Consider the following 20,974-nt stretch of genomic DNA (forward strand, 5'->3'; position numbering starts at 1 on the left):
TACACCAAACTGGCTCTCTAGTTTGAAATGGATTTCAGACTCTGATTCTGGAGTTTGCCTACGGTTGTCAGTCCCCCTCAGCCTCTGGCGGGGAACTTGTTTCACACGTGCTTTGTGTGCACAGTGTGATGATGTCACCTGCAAGTGATGTCATTGTTCCAGTGACATGCACGCTAGTCGCTCTAGGCGTTTCCATGAAAACTCTATGGTTTTCCCAGGCACTCTAGCATTTTGGAAGGGAAAGCTCTATGGTACCTATTGTACCATAGAGTTTTCCTTCCCAAATTGCTAGAGCATCTAGGAAAACCATAGAGTTTGCCCAGAAATGCCTAGAGCGGCCAGCGTGTGATGTCACTAGCGCGATGATGTCGCTCATGGGTGACATCATCATGCTGGCAACATCGGGGGAGGTTAGGGCTTTGCAGTCCTAAGTTTGCTATCAGAAATTGTGGCTGGATTTTCCCATCAGAAATTGTCCTCCAGAAACTCTATGGTTCTACTTAGACCTTGCCATTTTCCTAGAGTTGCCCACTGTCACCTCTTGGTTGTACCTGGAAGTGATGTGGTAATATTAGTTACATCAAGTGCCCTCCTTCTATTGCCCCTCAGTGCTTCCTCTGGTTGCCAGGCTCAGTCTAGTGGGAATGCTTACATCAAGGTCATTGGTAAAGACGAAGACTGATTTCCCACTCACCTTACACCGCTCTGACACTCCTCCTCTCAGCGGAGCTTCCCTCCAATTTCACACTATCTGCTCCAGGGCTGCAACTGGTGTTGGCTTTTTCGTGCAGCAAACAGAAACTGGTTTTTAGAGGTCTCTATTTGCTGTGCAAAACAGCCAATACTAGTTGCAGCCCCGGGGCAGATAGCATGAAATCGGAGGGAAGCCCTGCTGAGAAGAGAAGTCTCAGAGCGGCGTAAGGCGAGTGGGAAACTGGTCAAATATTTTGGTGTGATGCCTAAAAATCTGTCTAGTTTGCGCCAAGTGATCCACAGGTGTTTGAAAAGTGAGGCAGTGCCAACAATCCCCGTCTCTGTTGGTTGCCATGCATGACCAAGCAACCACCCTGCCTCTTTTGTTTGCAAGTAGACAGCTCTTCATTTGTTAAGGTTGTTCCCATATAAAAGAAAGAGTCTGGCTTCTCTCTCTCTCTCTCTCTCTCTCTCTTTTTTTTTTTTTGCATGCAATGGTTGCAGTCATTTACAGTGTTGCCACCTCAAACTGTAAAAGTCCAATAGGAAAGAAAAATAAAATGAACTTAAACTTACTTTAAGGTATCTCTCTGTGAATTTAGCATCTGTCTCTTTTTGTATTAGTTTCCCGTTCTGTTTACTGGCAGTAGTGAAGTAGATCTCTGAATCCCCTTTGACTAATAAGCATATGGACCAGAGGTCCATCAGTGGCTATTAGCCACAGAATATTGTCGCAGCTCTCTTTCTGGGGCTGTGATGTTCTGTATTTTTTGGTGCTTGGGGGGGCACAGTGGGAGGGCTTCTAGTGTCCTGGCCCCACTGGTGGACCTCCTGATAGCACCTGGGGTTTTTGGCCACTGTGTGATGCAGAGTGTTGGACTGGATGGGCCATTGGCCTGAACCAACATGGCTTCTCTTATGTTCTTATGTGACACAGAGTGTTGGACTGGATGGGCCTTTGGCCTGATCCAACATGGCTTCTCTTATGTGACACAGAGTGTTGGACTGGATGGGCCTTTGGCCTGATCCAACATGGCTTCTCTTATATGATACAGAGTGTTGGACTGGATGGGCCTTTGGCCTGATCCAACACGGCTTCTCTTATGTGACACAGAGTGTTGGACTGGATGGGCCATTGGCCTGATCCAACATGGCTTCTCTAATGTTTTTATGTTCTTAATTAGTACTATTAAACCATGACACTAGAAATATTGCCTAATGCTTCAAATAGTGTAACCGTGGCAATTTTTGAAATAACTAAAAAAAAGGAGTGTGGTGACCGCCTTGCTGAGCTGGTCATCTCTCAGTTTGTTCAAATGCAGAGGAAAAAAAACCAACTACTTCTTTTGTCTTTTTGAGTCTCTCTGTGTATAAGCAGGGCTTTGTTGTAGAAAAAGCCCAGCAGGAACTTATTTGCATATTAGACCACACCCCCTGATGGCAAGCTGGCTGGAACTGCGTTTCTTGGCATTCCTGCTCAAAAAAAGCCCTGTTTAAGTGTGCTGCTTCCTTACATAACTACAGTGGTTTACAGAGTTGGCATCTCAAACTTTAAAAGTCCAAAAGGAAGAAAAAGGCACATGGATTGAAACTTAATTCTATCACTGTGTGCCTTTTCTGTCTCCTCACTATGAATCAGCTCCTCCTTCCAGTTTGGTGCAGTGGTTAAGTGCGTGGACTCATCTGGGAGAACCAGGTTTGATTCCCCACTCCTCCATTTGCAGCTGCTGGCATAGCCTTGAGTGAGCCATAGCTCTGGCAGAGGTTGTCCTTGAAAGGGCAGCTGCTGGGAGAGCCCTCTCAGCCCCACCCTCCTCGCAGGGTGTCTGTTGTGGAGGAGGAAGATAGAAGAGATTGTGAGCCGCTCTGAGACTCTGGGATTCAGGGTGGAGGGCGGGATATAAATCCAATATCATCATCTTCTTCTTCCATTTGCTGACATTGGTTAACTATGGGTGTTTTTGCACAGGGCTTACCCAGGAGTGACGTCCCTCTTCACCACGCAGCGTCTGCGTGGATTTCGCACCAACTGCTTCGCAGAACCCAGAAGAGCCGTGAAGAGCCGCAAAGAGCCGCGGCTTTTGCGTCGCAAATGTAAAGTTGGCTTTTGCCGAAACCATTTGTGACGGAAAAGCCGCAGCACTTTGCGGCTTTTCAGGGTTCTGCGGAGCAGTTGGTGCAAAATCCGCGCAGACACTGTGTGGTGAAGAAGGACATCACTCCGGGGTAAGCCCTGTGCGAAAACGCCCTATATCTCCGAATTTTATTAATTCTACACTTTGATCCCATTGGTACTATTCAGCCATGACAAAAGAAATATTGCCTAACAGTTCCAAAATAATACAGTGGGGGCAATTTTGAAAGGAAATAAACCAATGAAATCGAGGTTGCCATAGTATGCAGTTCAGAGGTTGAGAAATGCACTGACAAGAAATCAAAGTTGATTGTCTTGGCCTTGTAGAATAAGCGCACAGGCCTTCATTCATTGCATGGGCATTGATTCATTGATGATTTTTAACCCCCTTCCCCAGCTAAGACTCAAACATCATCATTCCCCCCTCCCCATTGTCCCACAACAAAACCCCTGGTCTGGCATTATGGGATGGCCCAAGTCACCCAGTGAGCTTTCATGGGAGAATTTATGCTTATTACATTATAATGCCATAGCTGTCTATATTTATCTGAATGTATTGCCATGCTGTAAATGTAACAAACCCTAAAAGAAAACTGGGCACATCAAAGTAGAAAGCCAGCTGGCGCCTCCCCCCCTTCCCGCGCCTCTTTCGCTTTTACTAACAAATGCAGGAATGCGCCCTTTGAAGATAGAGCCTCCAGGGATATTTTCTCAGGCCTAGCCTGGACCCAGGAAGAGTAACCACAGAGAGATAAGAAAGAGTACTGTGTGACGTTTCACACGTGAATACAAGACTGTTTAGCAATTAGGGTTTGTAGAATCTTTCGGGCTCAAGTGCCGTGTTCTACTGGAGAAAGTTTTCCTTCCAGACGTTTCGTTCTCAGCTGCGGAGAGCGTCCTCAGTGGCGTTGCAGCCGGAGCAGGCGCTCTGACCTTCTTGGCTGCTGTGCATTGAGCCTGCTCCGGCTGCAACGCCACTGAGGATGTTCTCCGCAGCTGAGAACGAAACGTTTGGAAGAAAAACTTTCTCCGGTAGAACACGGCACTTGAGCCCGAAAGATTCTACAAACCCTAATGATGACGCCAGCCGTGAAAACCTGAAATCTTTGTTTAGCAATTGTAGCTTTGTTTATAGAACCTTTGATGTGCATCTTTAAAATATGCATTCTGCTGTTACTCTGTATCAGTTCCAATTCTTGGCTCAATAGAAGCACATGGATTATCAATAAACCTATACTTTGTTTCAACTCAAGGACTGGTTACTTGAGATCCGCTTGCTTGACACATTTGCAGGCTGGAACCTGTTGAAGACCCTGCTTAGACGACTGAAGCTGTTGTGGTGGAGTATTGGGCGGGGGGAGATGATCTGACAGATGTGAGGGTCCAAGGCCACAAAAGGTTGTATATCAGATACCCAGTACTTTAAGTTGAGGCCAGGAAGTGATGGGCAGCCAGTGGAGTGACTGCAGAATGGGAGTAATAAGCCAGTTTGCTGTAGCGGTTAAGTGTGCGGACTCTTATCTGGAAGAACCGGGTTTGATTCCCCACTCCTCCACTTGCACCTGCTGGAATGGCCTTGGGTCAGCCATAGCTCTTGCAGGAGTTGTCCTTGAAAGGGAAGCTGCTGTGAGAGTCCTCTCAGCCCCACCTACCTCACAGGGTGTCTGTTGTGTGGGGAAAAGATATTATAGGAGATTGTAAGCCGCTCTGAGTCTCTGATTCAGAGAGAAGGGCGGGGTATAAATCTGCAATTCTTCTTCCTCCATGTTATGTATGTGGACTCAAGAGAAGACTTTGAGTGTTCCTGCCTAGCTCATTGGAGCCATACCGACTGAGCTTGGGTACTTGGGAACAACGGGCTGCAGGATCCAAATCTCTGCAGCCCTGAACCAATCACAAACCCTCACTGGTTTGAATGACACAATATTGTGCTTGTGCGGGAACCCAGAGATGTATATAAGTTTGGCCAGTGGGCCCAATTAGTAGTTTTGTAGTGTAGCCATCAACTATGCTACTCATAATAAAGTTATCAGTGTTCCTGAAATTCATCAATACATAGAACCCACTACACAATACTCCATCTTGTTGTTTTAGCAACCTAAGCTGATCAGAATCATAAGAATATCAGAGAAGCCATGTTGGATCAAGCCAATGGCCCATCCATTCCAACACTCTGAATCACACAGTGGCCAAAAAAACCCAGGTGCCATCAGGAGGTCCACCAGTGGGGCCAGAACACTAGAAGCTCTCTCATTGTACCCCCTGAAGCACTAAGAATACAGAACATCACTGCCCCAGACGTAAGAACATCAGAGAAGCCATGTTGGATCAGGCCAGTGGCCCATCCAGTTCAACACTCTGTGTCACATAAGAACATAAGAGAAGCCATGTTGGATCAGGCCAGTGGCCCATCCAGTCCAACATTCTGTCACACAGTGACGAAAAAACCAGGTGCCATCAGGAGGCCCATCAGTGGGGCCAGAACACTAGAAGCCTTCCCACGATTGCCCCCCAAGCACCAAGAATACAGAGCCCCAGACAGATAGTTCTAAGAATATGCTGTGGCTAATAGCCACTGATGGATGGACCTCTGCTCCATATGTTGATCCAATCCCCTCTTGAAGCTGTCTATAAAAAAAATCGGTACTCTCTTTTCTTTCTGCATTTTTATGGATCAAGAAACACCGTGAGCATTCAGTGGAGGGAGAAGCAGAACACATATTGAACATATACAAAAAAGATACATTTTGCCAGGAGCACTGGGTGACTCCCAATTGTATCGATCTACGCAGGCACACCCCAGTCAACATCTGAGAACTCTAAAGTTCCCTTGTGTAACTGAATCTTGAAGAAGTAACAGAAAATATATTAAAATAGATGTTTAACAGTTCCTTGGACGGAGAGATAAGGAAAAGGCTTATCGCACACTGTCAGACTGAAGTGTTGGGCTGGTGTCTGGTTTGTCTAGAGACTCAGAAAAGAGCAAGTGGAGAGGATTACAGCACCCTCTTCAAGGTCCTGCCAGTAACCTCTCCCTGGCTGCCTTAGTTGGGATCTGTCCTTTCCTCCCTAGATATCCCTGGGGGAAGCTAGGAGAAGAAGAAGAAGACTGCAGATTTATACCCTGCCCTCCTCCCTGAATCAGAGACCCAGAGCAGCTTACAATCTCCAGTATCTTCTCCCCCCACAATAGACACCCTGTGAGGTCGGTGAGGCTGAGAGGGCTCTCACAACAGCTGGCATTTCAAGGACAACTCCTGCCAGAGCTATGGCTAACCCAAGACCATTCCAGCAGCTGCAAGTGGAGGAGTGGGGAATCAAACCCAGTTCTCCCAGATAAGAACATAAGAGAAGCCATGTTGGATCAGGCCAATGGCCCATCCAGTCCAACACTCTGTGTCACATAGTGGCCAAATATATATATATATATATACACACACACACTGTGGCTAATAGCCACTGTTGGATCTCTGCTCCATATTTTTATCTAAACCCCTCTTGAAGGTGGCTATGCTTGTGGCCGCCACCACCTCCTGTGGCAGTGAATTCCACATGTTAATCACCCTTTGGGTGAAGAAGTACTTCCTTTTATCCGTTTTAACCTGTCTGCTCAGCAATTTCATCGAATGCCCACGAGTTCTTGTATTGTGAGAAAGGGAGAAAAGTACTTCTTTCTCTGCTTTCTCCATCCCATGCATAATCTTGTAAACCTCTATCATGTCACCCCGCAGTTGACGTTTCTCCAAGCTAAAGAGTCCCAAGCGTTTCAACCTTTCTTCATAGGGAAAGTGTTCCAGCCCTGTAATCATTCTAGTTGCCCTTTTCTGCATACTTAACCACTACACCAAACTGGCTCTCGGTCCCCAGAGCAGCAGTCCCCAATCTTTTTGGCACCGGGGACCAGTTTTGTGGAAGACAATTTTTCCACGGACGCAGTGGGTGGGGATAGTTTCAGGATGATACAATTGTGCACTATTTCTAAAGTGTTTGGTGTGGTGGTTAAGTGTGGGGATCTTTATCTGGGAGAACCGGGTTTGATTCCCCACTCCTCCACATGCAGCTGCTGGAATGGCCTTGGGTCAGCCAAAGCTCTTCTAGGAGTTGTCCTTGAAAGGACAGCTTCTGGGAGAGCTCTCTCAGCCCCACCTACCTCACAGGGTGTCTGTAGTGGGGGAAGAAGGTCAAGGAGATTGCAAGCCACTCTGAAACTCTGAAATTCGGAGTGAAGGGCAGGATATAAATCCAATGTCGTCTTATTATTATTACATTGTAATATATAATGAAATAATTATACAACTCACGTCCCAGTCGCTAACAGGCCATGGACTGGTACCACTCCACAGCCCGGGGGTTGGGGACCCCTGTTTTAGAGGAACACCTGGGGGTGGAAGAACTCTGACCTCACCCCCTCCCCCTATCCTGGGGGATGGGCCCATGGGATTGGCTGTCTCGCTGGTATCACCATTCCCCTGACCCAAGGAGGACATCGTAGCCGGTTCTCACGCTTGTTGCCTCGTGTGTCAGCTGCTGGCTGGCCCCAGGGTTCCCCAGTGTCTCTGGGCATCACGACAAGCTGGAAAGCTGCACCATATTGGGCTTCTGCAATCGACCCCTCCTCCAGGTACTTCCCTTGGCACAGTCTGGATGAAGAGGTCTGACGCTGGACGTATATCTATTTGGCAATTATTTCTATAGAATTGCCCCTGAGGTTAACATTGCATAGTGAGAAATCAGGAAGTCAGAGTAGAAAGATAACCACGCCCCTGATGGGAATCGCCTGCTGCAGGAAATGGAAATAAAAAGCCTGCACATCTTGCTCCTTGTGCGTTGTCCACCCTCGTCTCTGTGCCCTCGAGTTCTATTTGCAAAGCTTCCTTGAAGGACACCTTGAGAACTTTGACGTCATCTTGAGCTGTTGACCTCGGAGCCATTCCAGAAGAGGTAAGTTTGAGAGATCCCTACGACCACTCTTTTGTTTGCCTTAGGGAAAAAATGGCTTCAATTACATGGTCATGTAATATATGAAGCAGAAATTTTATTCACTGAAAAAACTGTTCATATGAGGAGGTGTCAAGGGAAGGAGAAGGGACCGTGGAAGTGGAGTGGCTGACAAGAGACCAGATGGCAGAGTGGACAAGACAACAGAGTCATAAGGAGAAGAAACAGGGGGGCAGGGATGGGTGGAAAGGCATTATGGAGATCCAGCAAGATCTAGTAGTTAAAAGTGCTGAATTGTGCCATGGAGATAGGGTTGCCAATCTCCAGGTGGAGGAAGGGGATCCCCCAGTTTGGAGGCCCTCCCCCTGTTTCAGGGTCATCAGAAACCATGGGGGGGAGGGAAATGTCTGTTGCCACTCCATTATTCTCTATGAAGACCGATTTCCATTGGGTATAATGGAGAATAGATCTGTGGGTATCTGGGGCTCTGGGGGGCCCCTGTTTTTTGAAGTAGAGGCACCAAATTTTCAGCATAGCATTCGGACCATCCAAGTTTCAAAATGATCGGACTAGAGGGTCCAATTGTATGAGTCCCTAAAAAAGTGCCCCTATCCATTATTTCCAATGGAGGGAAGGCATTTAAATGTGATGGCCAGAACTCTCTTTAGAGTTCAATTATGCTTGTCACAACCTTGCTCCTGGCTCCACCTTCAATGTCTCCTGGCTCCACCCCCAAAGCCTCCAGATATTTCTTGAATTGGACTTAGCAACCCTACCTGGAGAACTGGGCTTGATTTCCCATTCCCCCTCCTCATGAAATCTGCTGTTTGATCTTGGGCCAGTCACAGTCCTCTCACCTCCCCCCCTCACTCAGAAATTGCTGGTTTGGGGAAAGGAAAGAAGGGTAGTTGTAAGCTGCTTTGAGACTCCTTAAGGTTGAGCGAAATGGAGTATTAAAATAACCTCTTCTTCTTCTATGGGTAGGAAGAGGAGGAGACTGAGGAAAGAAATGGAGGCAGAGGGGAAGGCGGAGATGTTGCCCAATGTTAGGAGTAATGGGAGAAGAAGAAAAAAATGGGAGAAAGAGGTGGCAGGAGGGAGATAGCGAAGGTGTCATGGTTCCTCCCTAGATGTCCCTGGGGGAAGCTAGAAGAAGAAGAAGAAGACTGTAGATTTATACCCTGCCCTCTTCTCTGAATCAAAGACTCAGAGCGGCTTACAATCTCCAATATCTTCTCCCCTCACAACAGACACCCTGTGAGGTGGGTGAGGCTGAGAGGGCTCCCTGAATTTCCTTGTGAGTTTCTCAAAGGTCACCTGCAGATTTCCTCAGCTTCCTGACGGATTAGGAAAAGACTGATCCTGAGTGCTCAAGTGGTAATCTGTTGTTGAAGAGTTCCGAAAATTAGAGTTTTCATGACTCAGAAGGGGGAAAGACCCATTTTCTACTCTTTGTCTACAGTTTGTCAGGAAAAATTCTTTGGGTGAGGGCTACAATCCCAGAGAATTCTATATGAACTGGATGTGCTAAGTTAATTCTGGAAAAGTCTTGTGTCTTTAGAGACAAACTGCTTTCTCTTATTTTGATGAAATGGGTGAGAGTGACTCCTTTGAATGAAGTGTACATTATTGGAACATATGAAGCTGCCTTATACTGAATCAGACCCTTGGTCCATCAAAGTCAGTATTGTCTTCTCAGATTGGCAGCGGCTCTCCAGGGTCTCAAGCTGAGGTTTTTCACACCTATTTGCCTGGATCCTTTTTTTTGGAGATGCCAGGGATTGAACCTGGGACCTTCTGCTTCCCAAGCAGATGCCACCGTCCCTCCCCAAATTTGAGAAATTGAGAATTTCATTCTGATTGATTAACAAGGATGCACAAAAATAAAGACTTCCTGGCTAATTTTTCGCCTTTATGTGTGTAAACTCTTTCTGCCCTGGAAATTGCATTTATAGTCATAATATAAGAGGTGGATTTTTGACCAGGTGCTAGAATTTTTTTTTTACATGGATTGCCATTTCAATCTTCATTTAGTCATATCAGTGTTGTTTTTTTTTGCAAACGATCCGGTGCTTAAGGTGAGCAAAACAAGGGAAACAAAATTAAGCTGCATTGTTATTTTCTCTTCTACTTTGAATATTGCAAGACCTCTCTTGTCTCTTTTCTCCTGCCAGGACTATTTCTATAACAAAAGGCCAAGTTCGTCTGTAATGACCAATTTCAGCAAATCGTTGTCTCTTGTGGAAGACGGACCGCACGATGCTAATCTGTACAACAGCACTTGGTCATCAAGCCATAATACCTCCAGCGGTGGACCGGATGAGGATTCCAATTCTGATTTCGCTATCTACATCTTCATGTTAAGTATTTGCATCACTGGACTGGTGGGGAACGGGATTGTCATCTATCTTCTCGGCTTCCACATTAAAAGGAGCCCTTTCACGACGTACATCCTGAACTTGGCTGTTGCTGACTTTGGGTTCCTTCTGTTTGGGGCTCTGACCTTAAGTTTAGAACTAACAGGCGAAATCTATTTCTGGGGAGTAATAATAATTGCATACTTTTTGATATTCACGTATACTGCGAGTCAACTTCTATTGACAACCATCAGCATCGACAGGTGCGTGTCGGTCCTCTTCCCAATCTGGCATCAATGCCACCGGCCACGACACCTGTCCACCATTGTGTGTGCTCTAATGTGGGCTCTCTCCTTCCTGACCTCAGGAAGTATAACACTTTCAGGCCTTTTGGGACATTTTGAGGCATACTGGATATTTTTCTCTCCTTTTATTGCAGGTTCTGTTGTCTTCTTCCCTCTGATCACTGTCTCCACCACCATTCTGTTGCTCAAACTGTTCTGTAAAGCACAGCAGCCTCGGAGCGGAAAGCTTCTAACCATCGTATTATTAACTCTCCTTTTTTACTTCATCTTTGCTTTCCCCATGAATGCTATCTACACAGTCAATTATTTTGCTGGTTATAAATACGTACATCTAGCAATATATGCCGACTTATGCGCCTGCCTCAACAGCTGTGTCAACCCGGTGATCTGTTTCCTGGTTGGGAAGAAGAAGATGGGTCAACGAAGTAAGAGCCTGAAGTTCCTGCTCCAAAGGGCTTTCCAGGAGGAGGAAGAGCACAGAGAGGAATGTGGCACCACAGCCCTGACATCACTATAGGGCTGCCAAGCCCCCGGTCCTGGCGGGGAATCCCCCACCCGGGAGGTTCCAACCTCCCCCTACATCGCTGGCATGGTGATGTCACATCATCAAAATGGTGGCGCCCATGAGGGGCTGCTCTAGGCACTTCTGGGGAAACTCTATAGTTTCCCCAGACGCTCTAGCCATTTGGAAAGCTGGGGACTTGGCAATCCTACATCACTATGATACCTCCATTGCCGCATAATGCTTCTTGCTTTACCAATTAAATTGTAATTGTGAAAATATCCCACCTAATGTTTTGCTTTAAAATACTGGCAAGGTAAAATTTTGCTTGCTGTCGTGTTACTACATATTGCTGAGCTGTAAAGTGAGCCCCTTTTTTACTTTCCGTGAAAGATGATGTCATGCTGCCAGCGATGAGGTCAGAATGTTGCCCTATGACCCCCTCCCTGCCAGATGCCTTGAATCCCAGAGCTCCTTTTGTTCACAAGGCCTCACCCACCCAGAGGAGGAGTGAGGATTGGCCTTGTAGAAAGCCAGTAAATAACAATCATGACAATGCACAATCCATTGCTTTTCCTGAGTCAGCCTATCACTCAGCTGCACCGCATGCTCCGCGCATCAGCTCCAGTGCCATATTGGCATGCTGAGTTATGCATCGCAGCTGGGATCTGGTAGGACAACCCCTACCAGAGTTCAACTCCACCAGGGAGTCATGGGTGGACCGGCTCAGCTACTACATCAAATTGCACAAGATGGAGGAAGCCGCGGAAAAGAAGGCGCTCCTCTTGAGTTCATGCTGGGTGGAGACCATCCAGCTGATGAAGCGGCTCATCGCACCTACCACCCTTGCGGCAGCCACATACAAGGACCTGATTGAGGTTATGACGGACCACTTATCACCACAACCGACCTGTCTCACACACAGACACGTGTTCTACATGAGGCAACAGTGACAGGTCGAGTTCGCGGCTGCATACCTCTCCAAGCTGCAAGGTCTCGCCCTGTGCTGTGAATTCACAGGGGACCTGGAGGAAATCCTGCTCGACCGTTTCATGGTGGGCGTTCAGGAGGAGAAACTGCACCACAAGCTGCTGGCCACCAATGACATCACCTTTACGAAGGCACTCCGACTGGTGACCACTTTTGAGCAGGAACACAGCAGCCACTCCGCAACAAGCACACACCAGGCTGCCACCTCATCGGCTTCCAACGGCTCAGATGGGGAAGAAGTGCACCAGCTCTGCCGCCAGCCCTGGCATGGACCATGACCCATGGCGCAACCACGGGCCACTGAGAAGCCAGCCATGCCAAAGTGTCTTGCATTTTGGGGACTGAATTTACAACATCTGCCATCTGCTTCCTTCTTCCTCTCTCTTGCTTCCTTCTGCACCACAGCTTGCTATGTCAGGATTGCTCAACTGCTCAAGAAAAAAAGAGCAAAGCCTCTATTTTCTCCATTGGCTGAGACTCCTCCCCCTCCTGGTCCCCTGGGGAAGTAAGGAAAGAGCCAGAGCTTCCTTTGCCCAGGTTCCTGGATCCCATGGGAGAAATCCCAAGAAAGCATCTTTAAGACCAATAAGTACTAACATTTTAAGCACGTTTTATTTTTTTAAAAAAAGTGTTTGTGTTCTTTATAAAATTTATATCTCTGCTGCCTAATCTTAAATAGGTACACACACGGCCCAGTCCAACATGGCCCAGCCCGGCCCAGCCCAACAAGGTCTCATATATGTCAGATCCGGCCCTCATAACACATGAGTCCAACAACCCTGATGTAGAAATGGTCCTGTGTCTGAATTCATAGCTCTTACAATTTGCTTGTTTTCTGTCATTGATCGTTTTTTCTAGTTCATTGACAGCTTCGTCTAGTTCACCATGGCATACACGGCATGATGCATATTAGCATCCATGGCGCAGAGTGGTAAAGCCGCAGTACAGCAGTCGGAGCCCTCTGCTCACAACCTTGATCCCCGGTGGAAGCTGGGTTCAGGTAGCCAGCTCGAGGTTGACTTAGCCTTCCATCCTTCCGAGGTCGGTTAAATGAGCACCCAGCTTGCTGGGAGGAAAGTGTAGATGACTGGGGAAGGCAATGGCAAACCACCCCGTAAAAAGTCTGCTGTGAAAACATCGTGAAAGCAACATCACCCCAGCGTCGGAAACGACTGGTGCTTGCACGGGGGACCTTTCCCTTTTCATACTCAATAATAAAGTAGTGTTACAGATACAGACTTACAAGGAAATAACACTGTACACTGTACAACATACAATGTGTGCGCATATACATTTTCCAAATGTGCATAAAAAATGAGCTCTCAATGGAATTTTGATTGTTATGCTTCCCATTTAGATCAAGTATCTTTATCAAGAGATGCACATGTAAACAACCTGTGAATCGAATCTCTAGTCCATGTCATATTTGACTGTGAGGCTTATAACGATCATCGAGAAGTACTTCCATTTTCCACGGCCATCCCTTTTACCAGTAGCCAAAAATTCCATCTCCTTAATAATCTTCTTGGCGATAAGAACCCTGAGGTCACATACAAATTAGCAAAATTCGACTGGCATGCCACAAGAATAAGGGAAACTCTAATGCTTCGGTCAGGAAATGGCTAAACACCTTTGCCAATCTGTTGGCTGTAACTGCCACGTTCTGTTATATTTGTAGTTTCACAATAGTATTTTATGCCTTTTTATGTATGATTTTAATCCGTTTCAATTTTGTATGATTTTACTGTTTCAAATGCTGGCTTAAGCTGTGGATAAACAAACACATACCAACCTGAGAATGTAAAAAAATAAATAACATGGGTAGAAGCATCAGTCTCCAACTAGTATAAAGAACCATTAGGAGTAAAATAAATAAATAAATATCGCCCAACCAGACTCACTCAAAGTTTTTACTTTAGAATTTTCTTGGCTTTGTATCCAGTACTATTTTTATTTCTTCTCAATGCCTCTTTTCCTGGAGCCAAGCAGCATCTGTAACATCCACGACACAACGGTTGCACTCTTTCACCAGGGTAAAGGCTCTCAATAAAAGCAGTCTACCACATCCCTCAAGTAGGATCAATGTAGCCCAAGTGCTTGGAACAGACGGGCAAAACTTAAAGGGACAGTATCATATTACATAGAGCGCCGTGGCGCAGAGTGCTAAAGCTGCAGTATTGCAGTCAAACTCTCTGCTCACAACCTGAGTTCGATCCCAGGTAAATTGGCTCCAGGTTGACTCAGCCTTCCATCCTTCTGAGGTCGGTAAAATGAGTACCCAGCTTACTGGGAGGGGGGGAGCGTAGATGACTGGGGAAGGCAATGGTAAACCACCCCGTCAAAAGTCTGCTGTGAAAATGTCGTGATGAGACGTCACCCCAGAGTCGGAAATGACTGGTGCTCGCAGAGGGGGCTACCTTTACTTTTTACTATCAAATTACGAATGGCAAGACAAATGGTTTTGCTGGCTAAGACCTTTTGGTTCTAATAAATTCAACATGTGGATAAACCTGGCTTCTTGTTGTAGAAGTATATGGGGTTTGATCTGATGAATGACTGCAATTGCTTGCCACTCCATCCTATTGCCTGATAAACTTTGCTTGTAGCACACGAAAGCTGACATTCTGAATAAAACTTCGTTGGTCTTAAAGGTGCAGCTTGACTCTTGCTTTGTTCTACTGCTTCAGACCAACATGGCTGCCCACTTGGATCCATGCAATGACTTCATCAGGTCAAACCTCGTATGTTGAGTAATTCAGAATGTGTAGAAGAGGGAGCATCGTGAATGCTCTGATATCACATCCAGGTGGTCGCCCAGAAATGGTCATATCCTTCACAAAACTCCAAGACTTCCCCCCAATATCTGTGATAAAGACAAATGGGTTTAAGGAAGTTCTTAAGCGTGCTTATGTCCTGTCAATTCCACCAGGCTGGCAGTGGGCAGGGAAGGACATTGAACATATGAAGCTGCTTTATACTGAATCAGACCCTTGGTCCATCAAAGTCAGTATTGTCTACTCAGACTGGCAGCAGCTCTCCAAGGTCTCAAGCTGAGGTTTTTCACACCTTTTTGCCTGGACCCTTTTTTGGAGATGCCAGGGATTGAACCTGGGACCTTCTGCTTACCAAGCAGATGCTCTACCACTGAGCCACCGAGCCACCGAGCCACCGAGCCACCGAGCCACTGAGCCACCGAGCCACTGAGCCACCGTCCCTCACATTGAGGCAAATGGGAGACCTGTGGAAAGATGGGAAAGAAGGAAAGTTTTAGGGTTGCCAGCTCAGTGTAGGAAAACCCCTGGAGAAGAAGACTGAATCACCCTTCTCCCTGAATCAGAGACTCAGAGCGGCTTACCATCTCCTATATCTTCTCCCCCCACAACAGACACCCTGTGAGGTGGGTGGGACTGAGAGGGCTCTCCCAGAAGCTGCCCTTTCAGACTTGGCATTGGAGGCTGCTGTCTCCTCAGAGGTGTGTGTGGGAGCAGGAGGTCTAACCTTCACTTATTGGGTAATTATTTCTGTAGAATTGCCCCTGATGTAAACACCGCAAAGTGAGAAATCAGGAACTCAAAGGTAGAAAAATAACCACACCCTTGATGGCAACTGTTTTCTGCAGTAGATGAAGGGAAATCAGAAGCCCAAACCTCTTGCTCCTTGTTCATTGCCAATCTCTGTGCCCTCAAGTTCTACTTGCGATGCTTCCCTGAAGGACACCTCTAAAGATTTGGAGTCACCTTGAACTGTTGACACTGGAACCATTCCAGAAGAGGTAAGCTTGAGCTATCCCCATGACAACTTGTTTGTTTGCCTTGGTAAACATTGGCATTCACAATTGGCTTTTAATTAGGAAGCAGATATTTTATCCATTGAGAAATCTGTTAATATCAGGAGGTGTCAAGGAGAGGGCCAGCTGCTGTGGAACTGAGGTGGCTGACAAGAGGCCAGATGGGGGAGTGGACAAGACAACAGAGTTGTGGGGGGTGGAGACAGGGGAGATGGGGATGGATGAACAGGCATTATGAAGACCCAATGCGATGTAGTTGTTAAGAGTGTTGAATTGAGCTCTGGAAAACCAGGTTTGATTTCCTCCTCCTCCTCGACATGAGGCATGCTAGGTGACCTTGGGTCAGTCTCAGTTCTCTCAGACGCCTCTCAACTCCATCTACCTCAGAGTTGCTGGTCATAGGGAGACGTAGGGAAAGTGGTTGTAAGCTGTTTTGAGACTACTTACAGTAGAGCAAAGTGAGGTATATGAATCTTCCCTTCCTCTTCTATGGGTAGGAAGGGAGGAGACTGAGGGAGGAAAGGAATGAGAGGGGGAGGTGGAAGTGGTGACCTGCGTTTGTGTTAAGGGGGAGAAAGAGAAGGTGGTGGTAGGAAACAGAGAAGGACAGAGGACAATTTCAGAGGACAATTTCAGAGGACAATGAGTCAATTTCCTTTTCAGGTTCTCAAAGGTTGCCTCTTGATTCCATCAAATTTCTGACAGGTCCCACTTGTTTTAATCCATTTTTGAGTGGTAAAACTGATCAAGTGATGACTTTGTTACATGTCAGAGAGTATCTAAAAGCAGACTTTTATGCCATAAAAAGACAAAACTCTTGTACTCTGTCTACAGTTTTGTCAGGAAAGATCCTGGGGGTGAGGGCTACAATCCCAGATAATTCCATACCAACGGGTTGTGTGGAATTAATTCTGGAAAGTCTTGTGTCTTTAGAATACAAACATTTTCTCCTAGTTTGCTGAAATATGGGGCATGAGTCCTTTGGATGAAACGTAGGATCCCTGAAAATGTTGCCCCAAAGAACTGGGATGAAAAATCTGGTGCACCTCCTGATGGCACTTGGGGTTTTTTGGCCACTGTGTGACACAGAGTGTTGGACTGGATGGCCATTGGCCTGATCCAACATGGCTTCCCTTATGTTCTTATCTGATATATGTATGTAAAAAAAAAAGACTTCCTGTGAAATTTCCTGTCTATGTGTATGTGTACGTGACCAGTTATCTGTTTGTTAGTTTTTAACGAAGATTGCATTTCATCTTTGTTCAATAATATTAATGGATTTTAGAAGGGATTTCATGCCTGAAGAGACCAAAGTAAGGGGAAAAAATTAAGCTGCATTGTTACTTGATCATCTACTTGAAATATGAACATATGAAGCTGCCTTATACTGAATCAGACCCTTGGTCCATCAAAGTCAGTATTGTCTACTCAGACTGGCAGCGGCTCTCCAAGGTCTCAAGCTGAGGTTTTTCATGCCTACTTGCCTGGACCCTTTTCAGTTGAAGATGCTGGGGATTGAACCTGGGACCTTCTGCTTACCAAGCAGATGCTCTGCCACTGAGTCACCGTTCCTCCCCCAATAAATAAAACCATACCTCTCTTTTCTCCTGCCAGGACTGTCTATATAACGAAAAAGAGAGGTTGCCTAGAATTATCGGTTTCAGCAAGACATCCCTGTCTCCTGTGGAAGACTGTACATATGGTGATATGTACAATAACAGCTCCAGTGGTAGACCAGAGCAGTACTTGGATGTTCCTTATATTATTTCTGTCCTCACATCATGCATTTGCATCATTGGACTTGTTGGGAATGGAATTGTCATCTACCTTCTTGGTTTCCACATCAAAAGGAGCCCTTTCACGGCGTACATCCTGAACTTGGCTGTTGCTGACTTTGGGGTCCTTCTCTTTTTGTGTGTGATTTCTTTTTTATTACTAACCCATGTAAGTTGTTTTCCAAAGATAGTTGAAATAGCTGTTTCATGCATGTATAATACTAGCCAATTTCTGTTGACAGCCATCAGCATTCACAGGTGCATGTCCGTCCTCTTCCCCGTCTGGTATCGATGCCACCGGCCATTGCATCTGTCCACTGTCATTTGTGTAGTAATATGGGTTGCCTCCTTCCTGATCTCAGTAATTCTCGACCCCTTGGGACATCTTTGGGAATTTGAGATATATTCCTATCCGTTCGTTGCAGGTGTCGCTCTTTGCCTCCCTCTTGTCACTGTCTCCACCACAATTCTCTTGTTCAAAATCTTCTGTAAATCACAACAGCCTCGGAGAGGAAGGCTTTTAACCATCATCTTCCTCACTCTTCTATTCTTCCTAATCTTTGCTTTTCCTCTGAATGCTATTTTGACACTAATTTTTTTTAACTCTTCAAAATATGCCTATCTGATAATATATGGCTTTGTATGTGCCTGTCCGAATAGCTGTGTCAACCCAGTGATCTATTTCATGGTTGGAAGAAAGAAGAGGGGTCAAGGATGGCAGGGCCTGAAAGCCATACTCCAAAGAGCTTTTGAGGTGAAGGAAGAGCACAGAGAGGAATCTTGCACCACAGCTCAAGTGATCGCTATGACACCTTCACAATAGCCAAACGCTTCCAGCTTTGTCAATCAAGTTGTAGATGTGAAGATTCCCACGTAACGTTTTGTTTAAAGGTATCGGTCACATAGTTTTGGGTTGCTGGAAGGTTAAGAAATGTTCCTGATCTATAAACTGAACCTTTGCTGCTTTTGATAATGGATAATGACATGCTCCAGGCTCTGTGAGTAGAATGCGATCGCTAGATGTCCTGGGACCCATGAAACCCAGGGCTTCTTCCATTCACCGGGCCTTATCCATCCAAGGGGAGAGTGAGGCTCTGTCTTGTATAAAGTCAGTGGATCATGGTCAGGAGATTTAACCCAGTATAGTTTTCACTGCCCAGTGAAAGCTTTCATCTTTGAACAAAATGGATTTCCGACTCAGACTGTGGAGTTTGCCATCAGACATTGCAGTACCTGCTGATACTTGTGCATTCCACGGGGAACATCTAACCACAGGTAGATGTAAACACTGGAAAGCACCACTTAATAGTGAAAGGAAAGGTTCATTTAGGGGGCACAACTTGTCCAAGTGAATTTTAAAGACAAGAAGACCTCTCCCGCCAGTTGATTTCAACTGTCCCTAAGCCTGCATGGTATTATGGAGTGAGGAAAAGTGTGGCTTGCTGCATTTCTTACCTTATTTGATGCGACTGTTCGAATGGCATTGGGTGAATCTGTGGATTCAGATAAAGGAGCCTAGAAATTGGTATGTTGACTGGAACTGAGTTAAGATAAGGAGTTGCTGATATGGCATGAAAACCAGCATCCACAGGATTGGAGTCTGTGTAAAATGAGGGGTCCATTCCTTTGACTGTTTACATAAACAATTCTGTACAGGAGTACTTCTCCTTGAACCCCAGACTTCATGGGAAGTCTCCAGAATGGACTACTGACTTTGGAGAAACCAAAAAGTCCCCAAGATTTACAGTAGGTACACATCTGTAGCTCTAACCCAGAAGACCAGTTTAATCATTGATAAGAAGAGCTCTTGTTCTGGTTCGGTAGGGCATGTTATGAGTCTGAAGTGTCCTGTTTCCTGGGAGCCTAAGTAAACCATGAATTAGGGGACGATTAAGTCCATGCCTCAGTCTCCATCTTTGGGCAGCAGTGGGGTGCCACAATATCTGCCCAAAGTAAATGCAGAAAAATCCAATAAGAATGTCATTTTTGTTTCATTTTGGAATGGTATTTTATTTTCAAGTAGTCTTTTCTTTTAGGAACGGTAGTGGCTTTTTTTCTTTTTTAGTAGGCCTTCCACTAAGGCAGTATGGTTTTACCTCAGAGTCTCCAGTGATCCGTAATTTTCAGTGACTGCTGATATCAAACATACCTATGTCCCACTCTGCCCTCTAACTGTCCTGCTGTTGCCAGATCTGGGACGGTAATCCTAACTTTAGGTCTTGCTTACTATGAGAATGTTCTGTCTTCAGGCTTCTGAAGGCCCACCTTCACCCTGTCCCTTCTCCTAATTCTCAGGAGGTCGAGAGGCCCATAAACACGTCAGGGTCCCGCCTCTTCAACCATTCTGGATTCTGGCATAAGTCCCTATGAAACTGCATTAGTTTCCTTGCTAGGAAACTAAGCTATGAAGAAAAAGACAGGAGGGTGCTGGGGTGATGAATAAGAGTTTAACATGTTTATTTTGATAGTCTAATATGCATTGGGTATGCATTTATGTTTGCAACTTTTTAAATGACTCTGCTATGCCTAATGGTTCTCGGTTCCTCTCTCCACTGTTGAGTCTGTCCTCTACTGGGGATTGCTTTAGAAATGCATGGCAGACTCATGTTTTATTTGCCCCTGCTTATGGACTGCCTGTTTGCTTGTTTATATAGTCCACATCATTTCCCGTATACATCTTTTCGATGGTTTTGTATCCATGCCTTTTTCATATGCATTCCTATTTCACGTATCTGATTCAGCTTCACTGTTTGCGTTTGTAGTGTGCTAAGCGTAAACATTTGCGAATTAACTGCTTAATTTGTAACAGTGACGGCCTCTGTGTCTTCCCACTGACAGGCAGGCCCCCACTGGAGGTAGGGTTGCCAAGCCCATTTCAAGAAATATCTGGGGACTTTAGGGGTGGAGCCAGGAGACATTGGGGGTGGAGCAAGGAGCAAGCACAATTGAACTTCCAAGGGAGTTCTGGCCATCATATTTAAAGGGACCACACACCTTTCTAATGAAGGATGGGGCACCTTCTTTGAGAGATCATAGAATTGGACCTCCTGGTCCAATCTTTTTTAAACTTGGGGGGTATTTTGGGGAAAGGCCCTGGATGCTACACTGAACACTTGGTGCCTCTACCTAAAAAAAAAAAAATAGCCTCCCCAAAGCCCCAGATACCCACGGCTCAATTATTCATTATTTCCTATGGGAATATCTTCATAGGGAATAATAGAGTTCCCAGCAGACATTTCCCTCCCCTCCCCCTGCTTTCTGATGACCCTGAAGTGGGGGGAAGGCCTCCAAACTGGCCAATCCCCTGCCCCCACCTGGGGATTGGCAATCTTAACTGGAGTGCAAAGATCCCACAGGATCCCACAGGCCTTCCTCTTTCTCTCTCTCTCGGCTTGACTTCGCGAACGAAGATTTAAGAAAGGTGCAGTAATCCACGTCTGCTGCAGGCTCGCTGGTGGCTGACAAGACCAATGCGAGACAGGCAAGTCCGGCC

At 46.0% G+C, this 20,974-nt stretch overlaps 2 protein-coding genes across 2 annotated transcripts; both read left to right on the forward strand.

The window, feature by feature from the left end:
* Positions 1 to 365: 365 nt before the first annotated feature.
* LOC132574864 (mas-related G-protein coupled receptor member H-like) lies at positions 366 to 10,944 on the forward strand. Its single transcript, XM_060243096.1, has 2 exons — positions 366 to 410; positions 9,940 to 10,944. The coding sequence occupies exons 1-2, from the start codon at positions 366 to 368 to the stop codon at positions 10,942 to 10,944; spliced, it is 1,050 nt and encodes a 349-aa protein (XP_060099079.1).
* Positions 10,945 to 17,413: 6,469 nt separating this feature from the next.
* Positions 17,414 to 18,304, forward strand: LOC132574865 (mas-related G-protein coupled receptor member H-like). The gene has a single exon (XM_060243097.1). The coding sequence runs from the start codon at positions 17,414 to 17,416 to the stop codon at positions 18,302 to 18,304; it is 891 nt and encodes a 296-aa protein (XP_060099080.1).
* The last annotated feature ends 2,670 nt before the right edge of the window (positions 18,305 to 20,974 follow it).

Source organism: Heteronotia binoei, chromosome 7, assembly GCF_032191835.1.
Source record: "Heteronotia binoei isolate CCM8104 ecotype False Entrance Well chromosome 7, APGP_CSIRO_Hbin_v1, whole genome shotgun sequence".
NCBI lineage: Eukaryota > Metazoa > Chordata > Lepidosauria > Squamata > Gekkonidae > Heteronotia > Heteronotia binoei.

Bases quoted from the DNA above. Each gene is read 5' to 3' on its own strand.
- LOC132574864 (XM_060243096.1), top strand. From the start codon at position 366: ATGTCGCTCATGGGTGACATCATCATGCTGGCAACATCGGGGGAG. The intron at 411-9,939 runs GTTAGGGCTTTG...TTCTCCTGCCAG, and splicing joins TGCTGGCAACATCGGGGGAG to GACTATTTCTATAACAAAAG.
- LOC132574865 (XM_060243097.1), top strand. From the start codon at position 17,414: ATGTACAATAACAGCTCCAGTGGTAGACCAGAGCAGTACTTGGATGTT.